Genomic DNA, 26,373 nt, shown 5'->3' with positions numbered 1-26,373 from the left:
AATGGGAAAAATCTGATTTATTTCTTAACTGGAACACATTATCCCTCCACTACACATTTAGGTAGCTCATAGTCGGGGACACACTATCTGAACAAAGAGTTATGGATAGAAACATAAAAATAAAACATCTGATACTGCTTACAACCAAAGGTATCTTTAAAAATATATGCATAATCTAAAGAACAACGTGACATAACCAAAATGGTATAAAAGAGGTATGTAGTACATTTAAGGGCATACAATATATATTTTTTTGCCTCTTCTACAAGGGTCAAATTTAGTGCATTTGAAGAAAAAAACTCTCGAGTCCCTTTCATGTTTCAATAAGGCATATATGTGAAGTTTATCACATCTTACTATACCGAGACAATTATGGAGAACAATTTACTTTCTCATTTAAATATTAAACAAAGAAAAACGTTTAATTATAGTTAAATTATACAAATGATTCTTGTTTTTTCAACAAAAAAGCTTCATATTTCTTCACTGCAATGACAAAAAGAAGGAAGTCATATAGGAGCACATTCGTTTAAAAGATATCATGAAATCAACAGGCTACCACAGAGCATGTGCAACAGTCTTCAAGTGCCTCAGGTGTTGTCATTCATTTGTTACTGAGAAAGAAATCCTTCAACCAAGATTCAGTTGATTCTGCATGTTAACTAATTCTCTTCTTCCTTCTTTAATGCAACAACAAGAACCTGATGATTGTTTTTGCTGTTTATTCTGTATCTGATTTGCCATCCTTGTGCCTTGGGAGCATCTCTTTGGTTTCCTCACATTCTCTATTGCAATCCCCTTTACATTGTATGATTGATTCTTTTTTTAAATTTTAATTTTTAAAAAGGTATTCACTATTAGGGCACAACATTAAAATGAACAATCCATTTAAGGTTGGAGTAACTGCTTAGTCTCAAACATAAACAAGAAAGAAAAGTACAACGAGGGTTTAATCCTCACTGGCAACTGTCACAAACAGCAGGTTTGGGAGAAAATACTTTAATGTCACTGAACATGTTTAGTTGCATGACTGAGGACCAACCAAAGCAGATGGGAGACAGTTCCTGGTTTAAGATGAAGTGAAGGGACTGGGTCTCATATGGTAGGTTGATGAAGGTGCTGGTCAGACCCGAGTCTTCGCTATGACAAAGATGTTTTCTTCTCCCACTGCACCACTGGTCCGGGGTTTAGGGAGCTGAAAGAGGGAGGACCATGGGAAGGGCCCTAAAGAGTCAGCTCTGTCATAGTGGTGGCTACAACCTCGTCATGTCTCTGACTCATGCCCTGCCAGTGGGATGACAAACACAGTGATGTCATCACCAGAGCCCAGTCTATCGTTGGGTAGCCGCCAGCCACGCTCCTTCAGCACCCCCCTTGACCTCATAAGCAGGTCCTGCGCTGCCAGTGTATATCTGCACAACAAACACCGAGCAGAGGCATAAATCACAGTTACAGCATATTCAATATGGACAGCAGGGAAAAGACTGTGAAAAGGCATTATTAATTTAGTGTGAATGAATCTTGTATTTAAGTGCAGTAAGAGTACCTGTTCAGGAATGTTAAATAATAAGTAATTTTAATGAAAACATGACCAAAGTTCAGAGGAAAAATATCTCTGTGGTGGACTATATCAGCTTAAAGGTTCTCAGTCTTAACAAATTTGATGATATACCCTATACTGATCTCACTGATGTTTATCTGCTGTGCCACAGCAGTTTTCTTCTGCCTGACTAATCAAACATAGTTCATGAAGAACTAAAAGACTTTAAACGATTGAAGTTATTTTTTTAAATAAAGAATTCTTTGTCTGACAGAAAAGGAGAATTAATGCTGAAAGAAAATAAACAAAATGAACATCACCATCTTACTGGCTCAGAATTTCACATGTGGTGGATCCCTAATCTGTTTTATTTTGAAATTATTATTTTTAATATATTCATTTATTTCCATTCCATTTCCTTTTTACAAAAAATAAATAAAAATCCCTTCTTGCCCTTGTGGGCGGTCTGTCTTTCAAGCTTGGTTCAACTACCAGAGGCCTGGGAGCTTGAGGGTCCTGCGCAATATCTTTGCTGTTCCTAGGACTGCGCTCTTCTGGACAGAGATTTTGGATGTTGTTCCTGGGATATCGGCCACTTCCTCTATCTGCCGGTTGTACATACCGTGCAGGGTCCTGTCCCTCCATGATGGCCCCTCCTCTTGCTCCTCTTCTTTCTTGGGTTTCTGCTGCCTGAGGTATTCACTGAGAACCCGATCAGTTGTTGCCATCTTCTATATGTACTTGTAGTGCAGTATCACCTTCCAATAGCGTAATCCCCTCAGTTCTGACCACCTTCCCTCTTTTTGTTACCATATCTCCAGTCCAAATGACATTTTGAAGTCGTAGTCGTCGTCATCATGGTGTGAATCAGTGAATTAATGTTGATGTAATATATACAAATCATTTCCTATTATTCTCTCTAACTACTGCAACACCTGTTGCTAATCTGTTAATCACTCTCCTCAGTACATATACCTCTCTGGTTCCCTTTATCAACTCTCAGATTTTGTCATAAAACGCATTTTTTTCATTTGAATGTTTGCATTTCTTATTTTGTTTCCTCGCTTTTATAAATATTGTTTCTAATTAATGATATTTGGTTTTGCTTCTGTACTTTTTTCCCTTGTTTTTGCCTCTTGGTAGGCTTTTTTGCCTATCTGAAATCTTTGTGTTGTGTGACAACTAATATTGGTTACATATGAATTTTATTGGATTTTACTATGCCTCCTGTCAAAATGATTCATACTCTATGTCGTTCACAGTCACCAGACATCAGTGAAACATTTTGGATTTTACTACCACCATCTTCAAGGTGCCAAATAAGGAAACATCTTCTGGATAAAATGGTGCGATCAAGGTACTCACACTCAACACGTTTTCATATTTGTTGAATTTGTTATCCATCTGTATACTGTAATGTCTGTTAACATTTTTAATAATGTATCTGGCCACTAGTTTAACATCTCAGGAGAAGAATGGAAGTAATGGGCTAAATTAGAATTGTTAAAAACTTATTGATAAACACTTAAAACTATCTGATGTATGCTTATAGATTCAACCCATAACTACATTAGAATTACCATAAAGAATTTACCATAGGGTTATATTCAGGTTACATAATAGATTAAATATTCTGCAAGTGTTTTGCATTTGTTTGCCGTCACCTAGTGGACAAACTCTGTACAGCACACCATCTGAACATGATCACATGACACATGACCCAGCGCACACACCCAGAATAAAAGCCTAATAAAAAGGATTATTTGGGAGACTGCATACCTCATGGGATCAGAGGGGTCACAGCAGGATAAGTAGGCTGTAATAGCATCTGCCACTTCCTTGTCCGTAGTTACATCCCAAAGTCCATCTGTGCCCATGACCAAGACATCATCTGGGCCGTGTTTATGTTCATCCAGGTTATAAACCTTCACCTGTCATTGAGATAAACCAAATTAACGGATTTATATGCCTATTTATCATGCTGTCAGTACTTCTTCTAAATTGCAAAAAGAAGAAAGGCAACCATTCATGTGCATGTCAACTGCAAGCAAGATTAGTGAATGCACTGTATGCTGGCATGCAAGGGTCATAACCTCCATTTGCTGTAGTAAAGCTGCTCATTTTTTGTCACAAATCTGATGTTAAGCTAAGTCACACTGTTAGAATGACTTACAGGAAGGGTGGCCTTTTTAGATAAGCTTAGACATATTAGAATAAGATTCTAGTATGTCTACGCGAGTGGCTCTCAATGTAACTTTGAGTGGGGGGCCTAAAACGGAAGTAAGGAAGTGGTTGCAGAGATTGGTTAAGCCGTCTTCTCTCTAATGCATCAGTATGTTTATTGCCTCGAATGACTGTACCATTATGAAGCAAGTCTAAATAGGAATTTGGGGCAAGCTTTTTTCGAAACGTAGCAAAAAACCCTGAGAGTTTAAACAATAAGGGCACTATCATGGGTAACTACTGTCAGGATAAATTCAAAGACAATAATAACAAATCGGTACATAAATACTCCAGGAGTCATAACATGGTAATATCTGGTTCTCTGTGCTAGATTGGAATATTTGACCCATTTATTTACCCATACCTGAACTTATAAAAAGCCTTTAGAATATTGCTCTTATCCATATTTGGGACTTCCAACCTTTCACTGACAGACCAGTAAGCGAAGCCCAATGCCCAACAACTATTTGAATGTATCTTAACGCTCCTAAATGGCCAAAGCAGTAACAGGCTCAGGCTGACTCCTCCCACTCACCTCAGGGACGCACGAGAGGAAGGGCTTAATGTAAATGTTGGAGTTGTAAACTTTCAGGTCATGATCACCGAGCCCACGGGTCACTCCGATTGTTGCCATGACACGAGCCTGTACACACATACACATTAGCAAGAACAAGCACGAAGACACACAATAATATAGGTTATTGCTCCGGGATGCGCTTCAGTTCTCACACAATCCATTTATGGGGGATTATTAAGCGAAGACAATGTTCTTTCAGACAATAATGAAAATACTGAGCATGTCTCTCATTTTTTAGCCAGGCAGAGACCACATTTAGCTAACAACATTAAGATTATGGAAATGCTTTAAAATGCAATTAGGTGTTGTGATTAAATTTAATACATTAAATAAAATTCACAGACTTTTTCTCTCTTCTTACCTTTTTCCCTTCTCCATATATCAGGGGAAATTTCAAATCATCTTCAACAATTGTCTTATAAGCCCTACAGGAAACACAATTAAAGCTGATCATTACCTGATCAAGTGATTGTTTGCTCAACATAAAATAAGCTCTCTTATTAAAAGCAAAATATCAAAATCAATCATTTTAGTGTTGAAAATGTGACTATGCTAGTATTACATTGTTTAAACTAGATATTTTGGGTTTTTAATTATTTATTTTAAAAAAACAGCACTTACTTTTATTCGTATTTTCTTATTTGTCATAGACTAAACAACTAACATGAATAAAGTTCATGATTTTTTTATATTCTTCCTAATACTCCGGAGTAAAATCAGTCAAACTGTTCTTAACACTTACAGGGTGCCTCAAGCAGATTAAAGAGATGAAAAAGTGATTAACTGTCCAAAATGTGATTAAAAAGGTTTACCAGCCAGTCATGCTGTGGTCTCTGTAGAGCATCTTTTTACCCAGCTCACTGTGTTGGATCCTACGAGGGAACTCAATGTGAGTGAACTCATTTCCCAGGAGCTCTGGCCTCAGGAAGCCCTGGAGGGGTTCACAGAATTAGAAAGGTTGAACTGAACTAGAGAATAAAAAGCTCAACCTAAGTCACGATTCTTGTCTTTCTTCTAAAACATGAAAGGCTACAGGACACTATATGACAGAAGGCCTTGAGTGCAGTATGTTAAAATGAAAAGGATAAAACGCTCCATTTTAGCAGTAAACATCATCCACCCACTCTGTGACTCAGAATTACAAACAGATACTAAAACAGACAACCGGTTAATGCCAGTTTATTTCAGTGATGATGTACTTTACTGTCAGGAAAGGGTCATTTATCTAGGAACTGCACAAGATGCAGAATGTGTCTGCAGGATGAAAATGATAAAATGCAGTCCTGGTCAGAAGTTTGCATACACTCACCATGGGCATGAATGTCATTATAAATCTGGGGTTTAACTGTTCTTTTTCACAGGTAGAGTGATTGTACAGCATACATCTTTACTGACTTAACAAAAAAAGATTTGGATTTTGTATTGGTTGGATTTTTGTTTAGGATCTTCTCTTATGCACACAGGGTCAAAAGTATACTGAAATTTGCAATTGCTCACATGGATTTTATGGCCACAGGAGACAAAGACTGGGTTTTTTTGGCCACAATGACAAGAGGTACGCTTGGAGGAACAAAGCTGAGGCTTTGAAACCTAAAAACACTGTACCAGATGTCAACTATGGTATAGCATCATGCTCTGGGGCTTCTTTGTTGTCAGTGGTACTGGTATGCTGTACAAATTGGATGGAAAAAAGGAGGGCTATTTCCAAATCAACAGATAGACACTTGAAACTTTGACATAGCTGGATGTTTCAAAAGGACAACGGGAAACATCAACATTAACAGGCTAACATTAACCTTTTGGAATGGCCTTTCCAAAATCTGAACGTCATCCCTATTGAAAATCTATGGACTATGCTTTAAACCTGGTTTTGCGCCAGCTAACCAACCAATTTAAATTAACTCTGTCAATTCTGCCTGAAAGAGCAGTTTAATATCCAGCTAGCTGATGACTACAAAAAAAAATCTGACTGAGGTGCAACTTGCTGAGAGCCATTTAACTGTGAGTGTATCTGCATATTTGAACTGTAGGTATATTTTTTTGACCATGTGTGGATTGCAGAAAATCAATTCAAAGGGTTCAATAACGGCCCAACATTACCACAGCATTCATGCCCATGATGAGTCTATGCAAACATCTGCCCACAACTGTTTATTAGCCACATAAAAAACAACAACATAGATTACCAGATACTGTAGCCGCTGTCTCTCAGACTCAGGTGTAAATTCATTTGTCATGGGAATAACTTCATTATTTCGTATGATTATGGCCCTGCAGAGAGAGGGAGAAAGACAGGAGTGAAAAGACAACTCAAGTGAGGTTACTTGACACTGTAGTGTCCTGTAGTGAACACAAGAGGGATCTTAAAGCTATGAAAACAAATCATATTTCCCTCACCTGCTATCTCCAGCATTGGCTACGTAGAGTTTCCCCATTAAATGTATGGCAGCTAAGGCACAACAGCCACCAGAAATGGCATACGACGATTTTTCCTTTTCAATTAGGTCATCCTGTAATAAAAGCGAAAAAAAAAAAAGTCAAGACAAAAGGCTGCAAAATCTCTGCTGCTTAAAAGCTTGCTTTCCCTCTCATCATCCTGAATAGCTCATTATTTTCTTCATGCATATTCATTTTCAAAACAAAACTGCAGCGCTAATGAAAAGAAACAAGGATGCTTTGAAGAATGCATTACCTAGGCTGAGTGTTACTTTTTATAGGTATGATCTTAATCAGACAGTGATGTTGCATCAGAGAAGAATACCATTTCAAACTTACAAACTGAAACAGAAGTATGAGCTGTCTATTTTTTTTTAAATTTGGATATTTCCAGTGACCCAGAACCTTAAAATGTGCGTGTGTGTTTTAAAGCTTTCCTATTTGTGGCTGATGAGATAACGAAAGATGACTGCAGTTGTTGTGAAGTGGTTTAGCCATGACTGTTCTGGCAACTGTCAAAGCAATCCACAACAACAACGAAAGTCTATGCTATCTATCTTATTCCTTCAACATTAATTTGCCTGGCTGCCTGCAGAGAGTGCAGCTATGCACGCACCCTTTGAATCAGACTGTAGGTAGCCAGGTTGTTGTGAGACGGGGATGGAAATTATACATGGTGTATGGACTGTGTACACTGACTCCAATCTGGCAACCTGGGTACCAAAATGCAAACACCTAAAACTTATGTATTTATGTATTGATGAGTATTCACAATAAAGGTTGAGGGTCTTAAAGATTGCAGAAGTTTTATGAATACAGCTGGGCTTTGATATACCTACCAACACTCCCGTCTTAACCCTGTGTCTCTCATTTTCAAGTCATTCAAATGTTAAAAGAAATTCCATCCCATATATATTCATAAACATCAAAGTGGTGCTGTGGAAAAGCTATTAGCTAAAGCTAAAAGATATTCTAGTTTATAAAGCTTCATATTTGGACAAGATGAAAGCGCTGATGAGGACATCTGACATAATTCAGATTGGATACAACACACATACACTGCCATACCTAGAGTAATGTTAGCATGGCCAAAAACCCAAAACAAAACATGAGAACAAAGTGATTTGCTCTCTGTGCATGATCTGCATGCCAGATCATGCACTTCTGGTTATTAAAGCTAAAATCTTCGGTTATGTTGGTGTTCAAAGACACAGATGGGCAAAAATGCTTACCACAGCTTAAATATGCCAAGTGTGGTTTGCTTTTTTCCCCCATTGTCTACTCACCATCTGTTTGAAGGCAGTCTCTATGACTCCCATCACCAGGCTTTCCAAACTGACAACTTTCTCCATGTAAAAGCGCACTGAAGCGTCGCTGACTGCATCTGGGTCCTCTGGTTCTTGTGCACCCCCTTTCTTTGCCTCCGCCTGATATGGGCTGCCATTCTTGGCCAGGCAGATAGGAGGAGCACTGCTGGGGTTCTCCAGGAGGTGGCAGATCTCCCCCAAGCGGTCTCTGATTAGGTGGTGAAGAAGCTTGGAGGCCATGATGGCTGCGCCAGAACCTGCATGTCCATCAAATATCCCCCAGAAGTGGAGAGGAATTCCTGTACCATCCTAAAAGAGGAAACAGTCACAGACAGACATAGTGTATTAAATAAGAGGAGAATTCATCTGCTTCCTTGGTTAAAAAAAGCTCTTATGACATTACAACTTTGAACAGAAAGCACAGCTTATTGAGTGTTCACAGATTATGGCAATTTTTTTAAAACTATAAGCAAAATATTTCTTCAAGATCTGTTATTACATTCCCAAATCAATCTTTCTAAACAACAGCCACATCATGAATCAAGTTTTTATTCGTCGAACCACTAAAGTTTACAATAATAGTGCAATAGTACTGTATATAACTGAAGTAATATTAATTTAAAATAGTCTTATAGCTTTTGAAAAGGAATGTAGGTAAAACGTCTTCCAATCAGGTCTTTTGCTGTTTATAACACAGTGAGCAATGCGAAAGCACTGCCACCTTTGTTTTGGCAGGAATGTTAATAGACCCAGTTGGCCTGCCTGACTAACCAACATATAAACAGGCCCAAGACATCTGCCTACCCCTCTGATGCTAGACTCGAGTGGGGGAAGGGTGCAACAAGGGATGATGTAATTCATTTACACCAAATGGAGGACACGAATGTACTTTGTGTGCCTGCAGGTCTTACAGGAGTTGTGAGGCCCAAGGAGAGACAATGACTATAAGACTTTTCTTTAAAATATTCTGAAATAAATGCCCTTTTTGACCACCTGGAGTCAGTGGGAACAAGCTGTACACACGATGACTTACATTGACTTACCTTTTTAAGTCCATCGTGTAAACTTCTTACGTTTTAGTCTTATTTGAGCTCTGTCGCAGTATCAATTTGGAGATTTGTGCAGGGCAAGTAATGTGCAGTGAGCCTTTTTTTTTTAACAGATTACGCAGTGATGTGGTTGAAAATAACGCTGATAACAGCAGCGTGAGTCAGCAAAAACAGTTACAGTTTGAGAAAAAACGCTGTAAGTTGTTAAAACGCTCAGTAGAGCTGGGGGTGAGACTATCTCATGACTTTGCACCATTTCACACAGAAAGTGTAGTCATGCGGTCCTTTGTTAAATTGAAACCATCCAACTACAGCGACTTTCAGAAAATTGAGTCAGTCAATCAAAACATCTGTTAATTCGGGTCAAATTAAAGTCACGAAATCTGAGTTGAAAGTTTTGTCTGAGGTGTTAATGTTGAATCCTGCTAAATCCTGTTGGCTATTTCTGTGCTGTAGTAATTTGCTTCTTTAAATGTATTCACATTTAAATGTATACAGAATGAAAAAAAATATCTAGATGGAAACTACACTCGGTGAAAATCTGTGAAAACAGCACTGCTGGATATGAAGTAAATACAATGCATGCTCAGATGGGGTGCAGCGGTTTATGTTCTGTAAGGGAACATTATGCTTCAGGCTACATAACAAGGCATGCAAACATCTTTCAGTGACATTCCCCTCAGACATGTTTAGGACTTTATATATACTGATGTCAGATTTGTTCACTTTTTTCCATTTGTTCATACATTTCATTCCTCATTCCCTGATTCTAGAAATCTGTCCTTCACTCACCCCGTTTTGATCTAGCAAAGTAGAGTTGCGGTGTTTGCCACTCGGCTTCTTCACAAACACTTTCTCACATGAGGCCTGGTCCTCGTTCAACATGCTCTTCCCTGCATTGATCACCCTGATTGAAAAAGACACAAGGAGGAAAGGTGAGCCCGGAGTCGGATGATTTATAGTGTTTGCGCTCATTCCTCTAACCGCATAAAAAACACAATAGAGAGAGTGCAACAGTGGGGTGAAAAGTGGGGCAGGATGCAGTCCTGTCCCAGAGGGAACTTGCAGAAGGGATTAAGTGTTTTTATGATGAGCTGATGCCTGTGGAGGATAATGGCTTTAGAGTAATGCACTGATTCATACTGTAGAAGCATCATCTATCACAGGGTGTGCTTCAGCAGTGTCAGCTGAAACTACCGATGCACAACAGCATTAACATCATTTTTTAAAATACCAATACAAATATGTTTTTTTGCATGATATACAGTTTTGTTTTCAGAGAACCATCTATTCACATTTCCCATTCAATCTGAAAATGAGCTGGCAGATTTCTAAAATTTGCATGCATTGTAATATAATCCATCACTTTACACACATTGCACATTATAGCAATGTACCGTTACACAGTACAGACTTTTAAATAATTCTTAATCCTCTGTCGATTGATTTTTTTGGGCCAGTGGAAGACACGTGCAACACGACACTGACACAGTATCATCTTACTGTCACAAAACAGGAACTATGTAAACAAAGGCTCACCTAGATAAAGCAGACACAACTAATGTGTACATTTGGAGTTGTCTTTCTGGCCTTGCAAATACTCTCTTCATATCTTTATTTCCTAGAAATCCTGAGGGAAATATCCAACACTTTAGCAATTAATTACTCCTCTAGCACATAGTTAACTCTGTCATTTGAATTTTCAGCAATGAGAACCAACCAAAAGAGTAATGCCCTAAAATGAAACCGTGAGCTGAATGTTCCACAAAACGGGAAGTTGGCAGATGAGGTAAGGCAGTCGTAAATGGTTAAGATTGCGTCTTTCTGGTCTTGTAGTGTAAGCTTAAAGTGCTTCACACTACAAGCCCCATTCACTCTTTGACACACGTCTTACAGCACTTTAATAACACTTAAGCAGTGATGATTCTTCATGGCCTGTGTTGGTGCTAAGCAACTTACCCAAGAATACTTAAGTCAGCTGACTTTAATAGTCACAGATAAAACCACTGATCTCTGCTGAATGGACAACCAATCTAGTGGACAACTCTGTGACATTATTTGTTGAAATTATGTCTAGTTCTATTTCAAACTACAAAAATAATGACTAGATATTTTATAACATAAATAATAGATCTTAAAAATGTAGCTAAAGGCTTCCTAGAAAAAAAACTACAGCCAAACTAAACTCATACTCAACTGTGAATGATTTGTAGCAACGACACGCAAAGCTCCACTGGCAAGGTCCATTAAACTGTAACGTGAACCTAGCTGGGAAAGACTGAAGTCTATCTAGACCTCATGCTGGCACATTATGTAACGTTTTTACTTTTAATTATAGATAAATGCCACATTAGCCGGATAATGTGTCATTAATACCCACTGCACAATTCCAGTAATTCAAGTATTGTCATTAAAATTCCCTCAGAAACTTCTGCATAGAAGGAATGAGCAATTTATCAGATAATGCCGGGATCATGAGAGGCAAAAGTAAAGTAAACAAAGACAGTAAATAAAAAAGAGAGAGGCTGACAGTGACGAGGAAAGAGGACAAACTAAATAGTCAAACAACAAAACGGGGAGAGAGATTAGTAAAAATTACATCAGAGTAAGACTTCTGACCTTTCACATTCCATATAATTCAGCTGATTACAATCTTTTCAGAAGATGGATGCTGTATAGTCTGGAGCTTTGATTTCAGAGAGTTACAAAAATGAGGCTCAAAATGTAACGGCTGCCCAAATCTGGATTATAAAAAGCCCCTTCACGTTCTAATCAGTTGAAAGCAGCGGTCAGACACCAGCGTCCTGCACTGCGTTCCCTGCATTAGGACTAATGACAGAGAAGAATTTAAAATCACTCGATTGTAGTCTAAACTTTCTGCCAAAGCCAAGACAATGTTCAAAGATCACATATATCAGATGGGAAAATTGCACTGATGACTCAACTTTACACAAACATTTCCAGATATTTCAAAGGACTGGACAAAGAAAGTCCAGGGAAGTAGCCAACTGCTATGCTGGTGGCACAACAGGTAGTATGCCTGACTCCGAAGGTTGCTTGTTCAAATCATGCCCGAGTCAAGCTCTCTGCAGGTACTATTTGTAAAATCCATGGAATCCTCACGTTGGTGGGTTCCTGCCAAGTCTCAGCTACTTGAATTAATTGACACCCTTTGGTGCATGTCATCCTTTTCTCTCTCTGTGGCTATCTCCAAGGGTTGAAAATAAGGTCTCTGTGTGAAAGAAAAAATCTTATCATTTCAAAACTTAATGGATGCATTGTGTATGTTTTTAGAAAAAAAAGGCTAAATGTAAACATAAGCTTTGTACTTGAGAAAATTCCACAGTACACCTTAAAGTGTTGGTTCCATAAGATTTTGGAGGCCTGCAGCATGCTTGGCTGAAACGTGTCAGTGTTTACTTTTCCCATGTGATAAACTCCTACACCCACAATAAAGAATCAGCAATAATTCTGTTTTGAAAGCAGTCACATGAGCCCCATAAGCTATTATTGAACATGCTGGTTGCTGGCGTGGGAGGTTGCCATTCTAAAACACGGCCTTGCTGTAATGTGACTTAACTCTTTCACTTATTTGTCTTTCGGTCATATGCTTTCACAACCTGTGACTGAAAACCATGGCTGTCGTGTTTGGTAAAACAGTGCTTCTCTGTTTCAACCGTCTTATTCTATTATGCAAGGAAAGTTCAAGAAGAGGAAGCTATGAGTTCCAGTGAATTCTCTATTTCGGGTTACTTGACAAAAATGTCTCTGTGTAAACATCATCTTTGAAACAAATTGCAAATTCTCCAAGTAAAACATTAAACTCTATGCAAAGTACTGTGAATTCACTTCATAGTCTCTTGCTGAGGACAGGCAGCTTTAGAGATACAGAAACAGTTTTGTGGTTCAGTCAGCGGGAGATCAGTGATGCATATAATCTAGTGAATGGAAACACTTCTGAAACAAGCCTTTGATCCTTTAAAAGGACGTTTGCACGGTTCTCTGTCGTTCAAGATTCTTTTTGCATAGCTGGTGTCAATTCAGCTTCAAGTAAAACTGGAAACTGTACGTCCGTTTTGTCATCCGGCCGGTTTTGGGTGTGCTATGTGCTCATGACACATCCTCAGTGAGTTGTCTGACAGCACTTTTACAAATTAAATGTGAAAAAGATATACTCTCTGGTTGCTGCTGATTGAAGCTACCTCAAGTGGAAGTTGGCAGGCTGACAAACACTGCAGGCCTTGTTACATAAAATCTTCCGCAGTGTCAAAGTAAAGTCTTCATGAGGAACTTTAAAAAAAAAAAATCAGACTAGTTATATTCTGATTCCTATTCAGGGAGGGGAAGCTTCCCATCACGTTTGTAAGGCCCACAGTGCTAAGAAGAAATGAAAGCTGACAGTCAAAGACTGACAAAAACAATTCCCCTGTAGAAAAACAACTTTATGTGAGCTGTATACTACTAAAGATATTATATTTAAAACATACGGCAACTTATGAACTCTGCCCCACCATTAGTTCAGGATCTGTGCTCAAAATAGAGTCACTAAAAGAATGTGAGCCAAAAAGTACAATCGCTTGAACAATAGGTTTAGAAATACACAACAACATGGGTGTAACTCTATTCATCTGAGGTTTATTTACTCCACTAAGGTAGATTTTTTGTTTGTCTATGAAAGATCTGACAACAGCCCAAAACACGAATATGCTCCGTTTCTAATGAAATGAAATGGAAAAAAGGAAGAAGTTAGAAACAGCTTTATATTTCAGCTTGTAACAGTTTTATGTACAATGGGCCACACTTTACGCACACTGACAGTAAACTGAACATCATTCATGTATTCTATCTTGTATTATATACAACTCAGGAGCATAAAAGACCTTTAATCATTCATCCTTCTTTATTGTTTTGCTCTTCTAACATCTGCTTTTCATGAATTATTAATCATACTACAAGGAATAAATATGTCACATACAATGTTTTTTCAAATGTGAGTCCTTGCTTCCTCAAACTCTCTTACATGATACCAGTGGCAGGACCTGGAAGAGCGCCTCCATATTAAACTAAACAGTATTAAATACCCATTTGATTAAAGCATTTTGAGTGTCTTACTGTAAGTGCACTCACTTATTTATGCTGACACAGTGTTGTACACCAACACCATAGCAGCAATTAGACTCATTATCTCAAGCATCCTACACTGTGCACAGATTTTAGGTTCAGAATTCCTAACCTGTTTTACCACATGAGTCCAATTTGCGAGAAAGCAGTATTCCACCTCTTCTGGGTGCAACGCTATAACAGGAACAAACCATGGGAAAACCTAACAATGACCATGAATCCTTATTATCACCAGCATGCCCAAGACACACTAATTAGTTGTTATCAAAACGGAGAAGATGCAACACAGCATCCATCTGTATTATTCAGGCTGCCATTGTTCCTACTCTGTACAGGGGAGTAAAGATCACTGGACAAAATGGACCGAGGCCTAAACAAACGATCATTCGAAAGGCTCTTATCATTGCCGTGTGGGTGAATAAACAACTGCTTAATGAATGGAAGTGATCTCAAATAAAAATAGCCATACAGTTGGATAAATTTAGAACCTGACAGCAGTTGTAATTTGGCATCAGTGTATCATGGTTGAGCGTGGACAAGGTTTGTAGCTCTGTTGTTAATTGCTTCCATTTTAGAGTTGTTTGCTTTGGACTGACGTTGAGTTTTCTGTGGTCTCAGTGTGCTGATGTGACACGGATGGTTCAGATTGTTTGGGGTTTTAACCTCCGTATGAAATGAGCACTGACAGCTGATGTGTGATCAGATCAGCCGATTACGTTGTGTTGTAAGCAGCACCGCTAATGCTGTGATTACAACTTAAGTGACTCATGTTAAAGTAATCTGCTGAAGAATTCAGATGAATTACAGAGATGATGCAACTTTCCACAGAACATAATCAATACGTGCGTTAAGTCCTCATATCTGACCGTACTTATTCATTCTTCTGAAACATTTGGTGTTGAAATTTCACATCTGAGACTTTCCACATGAGTCAGTTATATATATATTTTTTATTTTCACAATGGGTCAAGGAGGACAGGCATGGATAATATAGCCCACATAGTGTTAGACTGTATTTATTCAGCCCTTCACAACCACCCACTTCTGGAGGAGGGGAGCATCTGAAAGTGTTTTTCCTCAGCAAGAATCATCTGAAGAACACATTTTGTTTAGTGGTATAAATAAAATGAGGCTGGAAATTTTCTATATGTGAGAGGACTGCAGGTGTGTAAAGAATATGAAAGCATCATAGTAAAGACAAGGACAGGGGTTGTGCAGTCGGACTGACAAATGCGAAGAGCCTCTGCCTCATTTAGCCACAAAGATAAGTAAACCCACATGGCATTTTGCTACCTAGTTATCTGTTAATCGGAACACTGCAAATGCAAACCCCACTGGTTCTGTTAGGAACGAGTAGATACACATTTCCTGCTTTCACTTCTGTATGGCCCCAGTAAATCAAAACTGAGGTGGAGCCTGTATTCAAACATGACAGTCTCTTAGGATACGAAAGCCTTATATCTAATTACAGCACTGACACCCTGGTCCAAATTTACATTGTTTATCAGCAGCTCACGGGAGGAACATTGAATGGAAACCGTTCAATAGCAAAAGGCCACATTGGCTGCTGCAGTGCACTCGAAACTGCAGCAGCTATAAAAATAAATAAATAAAAATCACTTATCAGGCCTGGCACTCATCGGGACCCTTGCAAAATTTTTACTGATACAATTCAATGATTTTCGGATCAATTAATATGTCACTGAAATCACTGATACACTCACTCTGCGTATCCTGTTTGCCAGGGAAGCCTGCTGCCTCTCTTTAACGTGAGCACCGGCCGCGATGCGTGCTCGGTGGAGTACTGCAGGAGCTCCGGGGTGAGGTCCAAGAAATCCGGCCGGCCGTAGGGAAAACGAGGCGGCAGGCTGTCCGTACCGCAGGTCTGTCCACCAGAGTGATGGTTATGGTGGTGGTGTCCGTGCGGCATCATCCCTCCGACCAGGTTGGACATGGCGTTTTTAACTTTGCTGATCATCATCGGCACCGACAGTGGGGTAAAAGATCCGGACGGAAAATTAGACGCGATGCGATATTATGTTGTTAGAGACGGGAGAAAACAACAGCAATACATAGCGAGGGACGAGAATCATTTCAGGAAGCGATTTTTTTCCCTCCTTGGCCCCATGTGACAGTTTTCAGAAAGGCAGACGCGATGTTTTCCTCATTGAAACAGAATAAAGCCCTCACTGGCTGCGCACAAGCTGTAATCCAGCAGGAGACTATCTCATCTCAGAAGGCAGGGCTTCACAGGGATGTGCAGCCAGCCGTGAAAATGTCTTACACATACCCCCTCCTCAAAAAACACCCCCCCCCCCCCCCCCCAAAACCTTTAACAGAAATCACATGAAAGTAACATAAATGTCAGTCAATGACAAATGAGGAGATAGTAATATGATATATATGACGTCTCACGAAGCCCTGAACTATTGCAAAGGACTAAATCCGAACACGTTCAAGCCTTTTCTGATTAAATGAAAAATCTGGATATCAGTTTTTTTTAAAGGCAAGCTTTCATAAATTATGGCATTAAAGGTTACTATGATTTGTAATAACCGATTTTATAGTCTTAATATATTTATTAAAACAACATTTGAGTTGCCAGATTATGAAAAATGGCTTTGCTGATTTAGCTTCTTAATAAAGGGCAATGAGTTTTTTTTTACTTTCTAATAAATCATCAGGTTTGCAGGTGTAAAAGCTTAAGGCTCAGGTGCAGTTACATTATATACAGGCATAACTGAACCTTCACCCAGGGCGATTCTAGCTCTTTCAACACCTCAGACAATAAGAAGATTAGCCCCCCCCCCCCCCCCCCCCTCTCACAACAGTGTCTGTAAATAAGCGCATTTACAGACACTCAAAACCTTTTAGGTAATTCTATGTATTTGGCTGTAGCCTCAAACAAAAAAGTTGAGAAGATGTTAAGTATATATTAATTTGAGCATTTAAGTATTTTGAGATAAAGTTGAATTTATTCAACAGATACACATTATTCCAGTAACAGATTAAACAATTTATATAAATGAGACAAACTCTAACAGCTCTACATAGAATATCTCTACATTTTATTCTAAATAAAAGAGTACTAGAGTTCACTGACAAACACTCCATGTGTAAAAATATACCTCTTTCCAAAACACTGCACTACATTTCATGTATAAGCACAAGCCAATGTACTTCTAGCCCTAAGCCCAGATAAACAGGGAGGATTGCATCAGGAAGGGCATATTGCATAAAAATCAAAAATCATGCTTTGCAAAATCAGCATGCAGATTATCAACAGTGTTATTTCCATACTGAATCAATCAGGATCTGAGTTAACAACAGTTCTGTGCGGTGCTGTTGGCCAACAGTGCTGGTGAAAACTGTGCTTCTGTTGACCAAAGATAAAAAATGAGGAGAGGGGGAAGGTCTGTTTGGAGGCAATGAGAGGAAAGGTAAGGCAGAAGTGACAAGGTGAGATTAATGACTTTAAATGTAGGGACTATGATTAGTAAAAGGAGAAAGCTGTCTGATATGATGGAAGGACGGAAGGTAGATATACTGTCTCTGCAGGAGACCAGATGGAAAGGAAATAAGACCAGGGCCGTGGAGGTGGCTTCAGTGGTTCTACATTGATGTAGACAAGAAGAGAAATGAATTAAGGGTGATCTTTAAGGAAACGTATGTGAAGAGTGTTGTGGACAGGAAGAGAGTGTCAGAAAGTTTGAAACTGGAAATCGAAGGGACACTCAGTGTTGTTGGTGCGTATGCCTCACAGGTTCGGTGACAGTTAGAAGAGAAATAGAATTTATGTCGAGGAGAGAGTGGTGATTGGAGTAGATGAAGGGAACAGAGGTGATGAGGAGATGATGATGATGATGATGATGATGTTAAGGAGAGAAATGCAGAAGGATGACATGGCTGTCGAGGTATGTTTAGAAGAGAGAGCAGTGAACCTCTTAACCAGATTGTTTAACACAATCTTAGAGAGTAATAGGATTGCTGTGGAATAGATGGGAAGTGTGCTGATACTGATTTTCAAGATCAAAGGTGATGTGTAGAGCTGTAGTAACTACAGAGGGATACAACTGATCAGCCACACCATGAAAATATGGGAAATCAGCGCGCAGCAGTATGGTTTGATGCGGAGAAACAGCACTACAGTTGCGATGTTGAGAGTGTTGATGGGGTGTAGAAAAGGTCAGAAGGACTTTCACTGTGACTTTGTGGATCTAGAAAAAGCATATGATGAGAGGAACTGGGGTACTATATGAGCAAGTCAGGAATGGCAGTAAAATATGTGAGGGTGGTTCAGGACATAAATGAGGACAGTGAGACAGTGGTGAGGTGTGTGGTGCTGTACGAGTGACACATGAGTTTAAGATGTGAGCGGGATTACATCAAGAATCGGCTTTGAGCCCTTTCTTGTTTGCGATGGACAGGTTGACAGATGAGGTCAGGAGGGTGTCTCCACGGACTTTGATATTTGCAGATGACACTGTGATTTTTAATGAGAGTAAAGTGGAAGAGAAACTAGGTGTTGTTTTGAGAGAAGAGGAAAGACTGCAGAAGCAAGATAGAATATATGAATGTAAATGAGAGGTAGGCAGATGGAACAGTGAAGATGCAAGAAGTAGAGATACTGAAGGTGGACAAGTTCAAATACCTATGAGCATCAGGGGTGATTTGTCACGGCAGCAATGGTGAGAAGGAAAGTTTACAAAAACTAGTTTTTGCATAGTTTGGAGACAGCGGCAGTAAGAAAAAGACAGGAGGCTGAGCTGGAGGTGGAAGAGATGAAGATGTTAAGATTTACATTGGGAGTGAGCACTACGGAAAAGACAGAAATGAGTACATCAGAGGGACAGGACAGTTCAGGTTGTGCGGTTTGGAGACAAAGTTAGAGTAGCAAGAATGAGATGGTGTGCGCATGTGCAGAGGAGGGACAGTGGACATATTAGACTAAGGATGTTGAATATTGAGCTGACTACTAAGGAGATTCATGGATGTAATGAAGAAGGACACAGAGTGTTGGTGGGACAAAAGAGGATGCTAGGGGCAAGGGGACAGACAGATGATCTGCTGTGGCAACCCAAAAAAGAGCAGCTGGAAGAAGAAGAAGATGATGAAGAAGAAAGCATTGCGTTTAGCATTCATGTTTCAGAGCTACACAGTAGTCTAAGGAACAAAACATGTGATCAGATTAAAAAATTCATTACAAAAAATAAGTGCGCAGAAAAAATACAAAAGTGGTAAAAATGAATTTATCACACAGAAAAAATGTGTTTGTCATTGTTGTCTAGCTTTATTTAATATGCAGACTTTCTGTTCAGGTGGATCAGTGTCATGCTCCTGCTTTCTTTGTACTCACCTGTTTTCACACATGCACTGCAGCCCACAACAGGATCATTAAATGTGTTGAAACAAATATCCGACACATTGATCAACAGTCTATGCAAGATCCTGTTGCACAAATTTGCTCCACTGCGCACAGTGCAAGTGGCAGTATGATGAATTCCCCTTTTCTCTTTGGTTACCACAGAAGACACAGAGAATAGCTAAAGTGGATGAATGCAGAACTATTGCTGTGTTAAAATAGAAAACACTTCATTAGAGGAGTAGAGAACACTCTTAAGGACATTGGTCTACAATTTAGAAATGCCTTCATAAAAACAGTGTTTACAGAAAGGTGCAAAGTATTGGTTTCACTCAAGCACTCAAAGGCCAGATTAAACTTTGCTTGAAAACATCTAAAAGATTTTGAAGAAAAATAAATATTTGAAATGATGAACTGAAGTTGAACTTGCCAGAATGATAGGACAAGGAAAGCATGGTGAGCCGCTGGAGGTGGGAAGAAGTAGAAATCATTAGTTACTGCACTTAAGCTGCATTTTCAGGTATGTGTACTTTACTTGAGTACTTATTTTTTAAAGTGAAAGGCTGAAAGGAGCGCAGATGTCCTTAACCTAGCTAGCGCTACAGAAGAGGAGGAAGCATGAGTGAAGTGACGTTTTTTTAATTGGCAGGAAATTTCAAATTCAACGTTTCTATCAGCTCGACAAACATCAGCAAACACACAAACTCTTTGTGTGCAGTTTATCATATAGTGTATTGCTAGCTAAAGGTCCAGCTGCTGTATTTCACAGGGAGACAAAAGAAAGAGAGCTAACCTCACTCAGAGATGGAGAAAGATACAGACAGGAGAGGGAGAACAGAGGTTAGATTTAAAGGTAAGGACTGCTCAGTGGAGCTTGATAAATTGCAGATTTAAAGATTACATGTAATGTCATCATTTTAATCCCGCATTGGATTTGTATATGAAAATGTATTTTCATATTGTGTGGCATATTGAAATATTTCATGAAAATACTGGTAGTTTTGTGCAGGATAAATAGATTAGGTTGCAGTACTGTGGTGAATTCACAGTAAAGCTTTGTGCATGACTCTGTGGTGCTCATGGTCAAAGTTCAAGCGAACCAGAGATTAATTTGCATTTAAGGTGATGATGCTTAGACTCATTCACTGAATACCATTTTATACCAACTGTGTATGGTCTAGACTTGTAGTCAAGGCCGCCTAATCCGAGACCAAGACAAGACCAAGACCAGAGGGTATCGAGACCAAGACAAGATCGAGACCAAGTCGAGACGAGACCAAGACCGAGACCAAGTCGAGACGAGACCAAGACCGAGACCAAGTTGAGGTGAGACCAAGACCGAGACCAAGACCGGGACAAAAAAGACTAACTTTTGTGTGCTTTTGAGGGCTGACATGATGGTACTGACTGGCCCCAAAGTCATCTGACAAAACAGCGATCACCTCCAACAACTGTCTAAAGAATGGGAAATATGTAACTGGTTTCAGTTATACTTTATATATATAAAATTGTAACATCAAACTGAAGATTATAATCCACAATGTGGAGGGATTTGAGCATGGCTGAGCCACTGTGTGTCGCTGTGTGACAGCTGAGCAGCGAAAGGAAATTAATTGAGGAGCCAGCTCTCGCTCAATGGGAGTCGACTATTCTGATTCACTACAAAGCACTCTCTAAGCACGGCTCTTAGAGCTAAAGCTTTTGCGCATGATACATTATCGAGCGTTACGCTGTGTGTCATGGATACTGTTGACTCCAAATCTCCCGAACACTATGTTGATCTGAGACAGCAAGACCGAGACAGCGAGACCAAGACAAGACCAAGACCAAAGTACGTCGAGACCAAGACGAGACCAAGACCACGTAAAAGTGGTCTTGAGACCGGTCTCGAGACCAAGACGGGTCTCGAGACATCCAACTCTAGTATGGTCTAGTATAATGACAGTACAAACAGCATAGTCTCAGTGTAGGGGATGGACATCAGCTATGATAGCTTGTGAAACTTTATACATCTTGTTAAATTCAGTTGTGTAAATCTACAGCAGGTCAGCTGATAACAGCCTGTACATTAAGAAAATCTACTGAAGCTTTGTTAGTAGAATTGTCCTTTGAAGAGCTTTTTACTTTCTTACTTTGAGTACATTTCACAGCCTGTACTTTTTCACTGTACTTGAGTAAAGAATTTTCTTCAGTACTTCAGCTTTTACTGGAGTACTTTTTAACACAGGTATCTGTATTTCTACTTAAGTACAGAAAGTCTGTACTTTTGCAGCCTCTGGTGGCCGCCTAGTCTAAAATAAATAAGAGAAGAAGAAGGCTGTAGCATCTCCCTAAATGTTGGTGAGATGAACTAATGGAAACAAAATCAAAAACAGGACTGATGGAAACTCTCAACTCAACCCATAATTAATAAACAGAACTACAAAAGCAGCAGAAGGATAAAGCCGGTGCTGATGGAGCTAAGGGAGGAAAAGTGCAGGTCCAAGACTGACATGCACATGTGTTGAGCCTTCTGCAATCAGTCAGCTCTAAGAATAAATCAGAAAGGAGAGCACGTTTGTGAGAATGACAAGAAGACAATAACAGGTTTGTGTATGCTCCCACACACGCATGTAACACAACCCAAGAGTTTCTCAGGGCAGAGAAATGGGATGTTCTTCAGTGACCATTAAAGTCATGAGCAGCAACGGAAGGTAGCTTCAGTAGACCTATCAGGATGCAACGCTTGTTGATGTCCATGGATTCAGCATGTAAGTCACTGACTGTAAAGGCTTAACAACCGTTATATTAGAAGTGTGCCACAAGGCTATGTATAAAAATGGTTGTAATTCAGAAACAGTTAAAGCAATATTTTTCTAATACCCCTTAAATTAAAGCACTTGAATCACATATTGATTGTCTGATTTAAAGCCACTATGCTTGTATACAGAGGCAAAATTGTTAAATAAATGTTTCAATGTCTGAAAACAAAGGGACATATCTGTGAATATGAAGAAAACTGATGTTTTGATTTAAAATGTAGGACTTATGACTTACAATTTTTTTTTTGCTGTTTTTTCAATTAAATTCACTTTAGTTCAATTCATTTTTCAAATTAGTTTTATTCACTTATACTGTATGTTGTGGTTCACCCAGACACAGCTATAACATTTGGACAAACACCCAGTTCTACAGATGCACATATACATAAAGCAAATGCATGCCAAACAGAATTCGACAGAGCCACTGATAATTAATATTGAAAAGCAAGCACTCAGATTGGTATAATCACCTTAAAACTACTCCCACCCCCCAGACACCCTCCATTAAAAGCCCTCCATAAAAGCCCATAAAAGAGACTCTTATATGAACAGGCCCTGTGCCTGATTTTCCATTCTGTAGTACACTGTGACCTGTAGCGCTGCTTTCCAAATCAATGTAAACTAAATTATAATGCCATGAAAAAAGCTAAGTGGCTGTCAGTCAGAGCTATGCATAGGAGCAGAAACCACAAATTTGCAAAACTTAAATAAATGAAAAATTAATTTTTAAAAAAGAACAAAAATTAAGGTCACCCAAAAGAAAATATAACTGCACAAAGGGCAAGGCTGAGACAGCAATATAATGAAATAAATTGAACTAAGCAGTTCCTGCTGAGAGCTAAGAGACCTCTCGATATTAAAATAAAAGAGAGAGAGAGAAAAAGGAGGTATTGCTGTCGACCACGTGGAAACACTGGGAGATATGCAGGATTATGTACATATATAGTGAATACTGTATAAAATCAACATATATTCTTAACATAACTTATTTTGTAGTATATTAGTAATTACATTGTCATTATTGTACATTACTTACAGTATATATATGCTTTGGTATCATTGTTTATTTAAACTTTGAAACCAATTAAGTCTTTTTAGTTGAACAGGTATAAAATCAAACACATGAATTCTTCATTATTCATCATTCTTTGGTATCAGCAACAGTTTTTAAGTCCTTTAAAAACTATTGCTTAAAACTAAACAGCTTCAAACAGTTAAAGCTGTTTAACTTTGACTGTCAAGCCTATTTAGAATAAACTAGAATAAATAAAATTTTATTTTTAATATTTTAATATTTAATTACAAATGATAGCAAGAAAGATGCTCTCTGATGCTCTGCTTTTTTAATAGTTACATGTTAAAATTTTCTTGCAAAGGACTGGACTCTACTGATTCGAGGAGGGTGATTACATTAGAAAAGCTAAAAAAAAAATGTAAAGGATGGCAAACACCGGAGTTTGACAATCGAAATGTTGTTCTAAATAATTGCTTAAAATTGATCAAGAAGGTGCTAATAAATAATTATCTGTAACTTTGTAATGGTAAAGCAGAATACAAAGCAGCTGGAGTTTAGCAACAGAGAAGAGTCCTTATTGTGGGACAAATTTCAAAGAATGGCAGCATCATAATTGAGTTACATAATTACATAATTATTGAGGCCACCGTCCATCTTTCAGCTATAGTGCTCTATAGGACAGAGGCTAATTTAAATGCTGCACTACTGATTGTTTTCACTCTTACAAATCACATTTTCCAGGTAAGCAAAACATCCATTAACCAATTTTAGTTGTCAGCGATATCAGCCTCACAGAATCCGTTACAGTTAGAGTCATCCAGAACCGCATCTAAATAGTGAAATTCGGAACGCCCCCTGGTGGGAGAGCAGGTCCGCCTACCCCGAGTTAACGATCAAAGATAGAAACAGTGAATGCAAACAATCGAAAAACTGTAAATCTTTATTTTTCCTGCGGTGTGCTTGTGACTCGCTCAATAAACAGCTGACCAGGGTCTATCCTGTGGCAGCAGTTAAGGCTGTTTTTAAGCGCAGAAAAACAAGCATTATATTGTGATCCACCAATGGCTTTGGCAAGAAACAAATCCCGCTTTTTCTACTTTACTATTAGAACTCAGTTCATCATCATTTCGTTGTATCGGCGTAAACGCGGCCGTTGGTTCTTTTGTGCCGAAACCTGATCCAAATCCAACTTTTCAACGTTTTTTCTATTTGTAATACATTTACCAATATTGATGAATAGACTGCATCCAACTGGATTGAGACAATTATGACTTTGCGTTATTGTACGTATCCTAATGAATATGTAAAATATTTCTGTAGAATTGTGATTTTACATTTGTCGCAATTTCTGCTCCCCTCTTGCCCCCTTATCCTCACTTGTCAATGACGTTTTTTTAACCTGGAAACTGATCGCAGCTTCTACCAATGTTCCTTCTGGCTTATAATGATTTGATATAATCCCTGAGGGATTTGTGTGACATTTGTTTGACAGATTATAGGCTAAAAACCTGTTTACAGCTGTTTGAATACCAATCATTTTTGGCAAAACCTGAAAGCACCTGCTTTGAGTGCATTTTCCTAACCTTTAGTTGCAAAAGACCCAATTTTCCAGAAAAAAACGCCTTTCAAAATAAAAATGCAAATTACATGTAAGAAAAAAAAAATAAAAATCCTAATTTGGGGAATAAATCTTGATGGACTTTGTCTCTGTTGAGATTGAGATTAAAAATCTAATTTCCAAGAGAGACCTGGACAGGGTATGTAGGGGGGTATGGTTGCAACATGGGGACAGTTACAACACCCCCAATTCCATCAATCAACAATAAGATATCTTATTGTTGATTGACACTGAAATGATCATATGACTCCTATATAGGAGTCATATGACCACTTCTATCCCTGACTTAAGGGCTAGAAATAGGGCATGCAGATTTTATTGAGAAAAAGGGATTTTGATGTAACAACACAAAACTTTGTTTGCAGATAAAATGATATGGCTTACAGGAGATTAAATTCAGATTTCTTAGCTAAACTGTGATGCACCCCCTCGGGGTAACTATGCTAATACAGTTAGCTAAACAATTGATGACAGAGGTGGGTTGTAACATATTTTAGAAGTGTTACAACATCCCCTTACATAAAACTAAGAATAATTTATTAATTTGAATCATTTTACAGCACACCTAGGCAGTGGTTAAGTGACACAATGCACACAATGCATTCTGGGATGACATGTAGCAGGGGAGGTGCAGCAGATTGACCCGGAAGTTATACAGAGCTCATTCCCACCACAATGAAGGGATTTCCGGAAGTGGGGTCAGATGTTACCTTGGTTACATAGGCCTAATGTAGAGTAGATTTTTTTGAAAACTTTATACAATCAGGCAATCTGAGAACAAAGCACGATGTATAGTCCAGCAAAGTCATGCTACATGTAATTAGCAACCACTTTATTAGGTACATCTGTTCCACTATTCATTGCAGTAATCCACAAATCTAATCATCCTTTTACATTAGCAGCAACTCAAAGCACTTAAACATCCTCAAGACAGCCTGCTGAAACCAAGCCTCAGAATAAGGAAGAATGATGAAGGAATGTGGCATTGCTGTTGTTGTCACATAGCCTGGTGTGAATGTTTCATAGGAGTGGGTTTAAAAAAAAAGATTTTCTGATTCAAATTTATTATAGCTTGAAAAATGCGATATTGATTCATTAAATGCTGAATTGATTTTTGAATAAATGTGTATTTTGTAAGAATCGCCAGAAAAAGCTATTTCAACAACCACCAAACAGCTAAAACAGCAAATGAAAGCAGGTAAACAGATTCCACACAAAGATGTAAACACAAAGTGCGGCCCCGACACTTCAAAATCTGTGAGTTGTCGGCTCCCCACCCAACACGCCGCCGGGGCTGAAAGCCAACATCTGACAGATTCTGAAG

At 38.8% G+C, this 26,373-nt stretch overlaps 2 protein-coding genes across 2 annotated transcripts in view; both read right to left on the bottom strand.

Moving 5' to 3' along the window:
* Positions 1-26,373, bottom strand: part of LOC308403159 (N-acetyltransferase 8-like) — a 561,295-nt gene that overhangs the window by 295,655 nt on the left and 239,267 nt on the right. The window lies entirely within an intron of this gene.
* ppm1j (protein phosphatase, Mg2+/Mn2+ dependent, 1J) lies at positions 12-16,491 on the bottom strand. Its single transcript, XM_080890713.1, has 10 exons — positions 15,978-16,491; positions 9,925-10,039; positions 8,063-8,392; positions 6,738-6,850; positions 6,527-6,611; positions 5,153-5,271; positions 4,702-4,765; positions 4,299-4,406; positions 3,320-3,471; positions 12-1,412 (listed from the first exon to the last, which is right to left on the bottom strand). Exons 1-10 carry the CDS (start codon positions 16,232-16,234, stop codon positions 1,265-1,267), a joined length of 1,491 nt encoding a protein of 496 aa, XP_080746839.1. The 5' UTR covers positions 16,235-16,491; the 3' UTR covers positions 12-1,264.

The sequence above is a fragment of the Rhamphochromis sp. 'chilingali' genome, assembly GCF_963969265.1.
Source record: "Rhamphochromis sp. 'chilingali' genome assembly, chromosome: 9".
In the NCBI taxonomy this organism is placed as follows: Eukaryota; Metazoa; Chordata; class Actinopteri; order Cichliformes; family Cichlidae; genus Rhamphochromis; species Rhamphochromis sp. 'chilingali'.
This window is presented reverse-complemented; position numbering and strand designations above follow the sequence as displayed.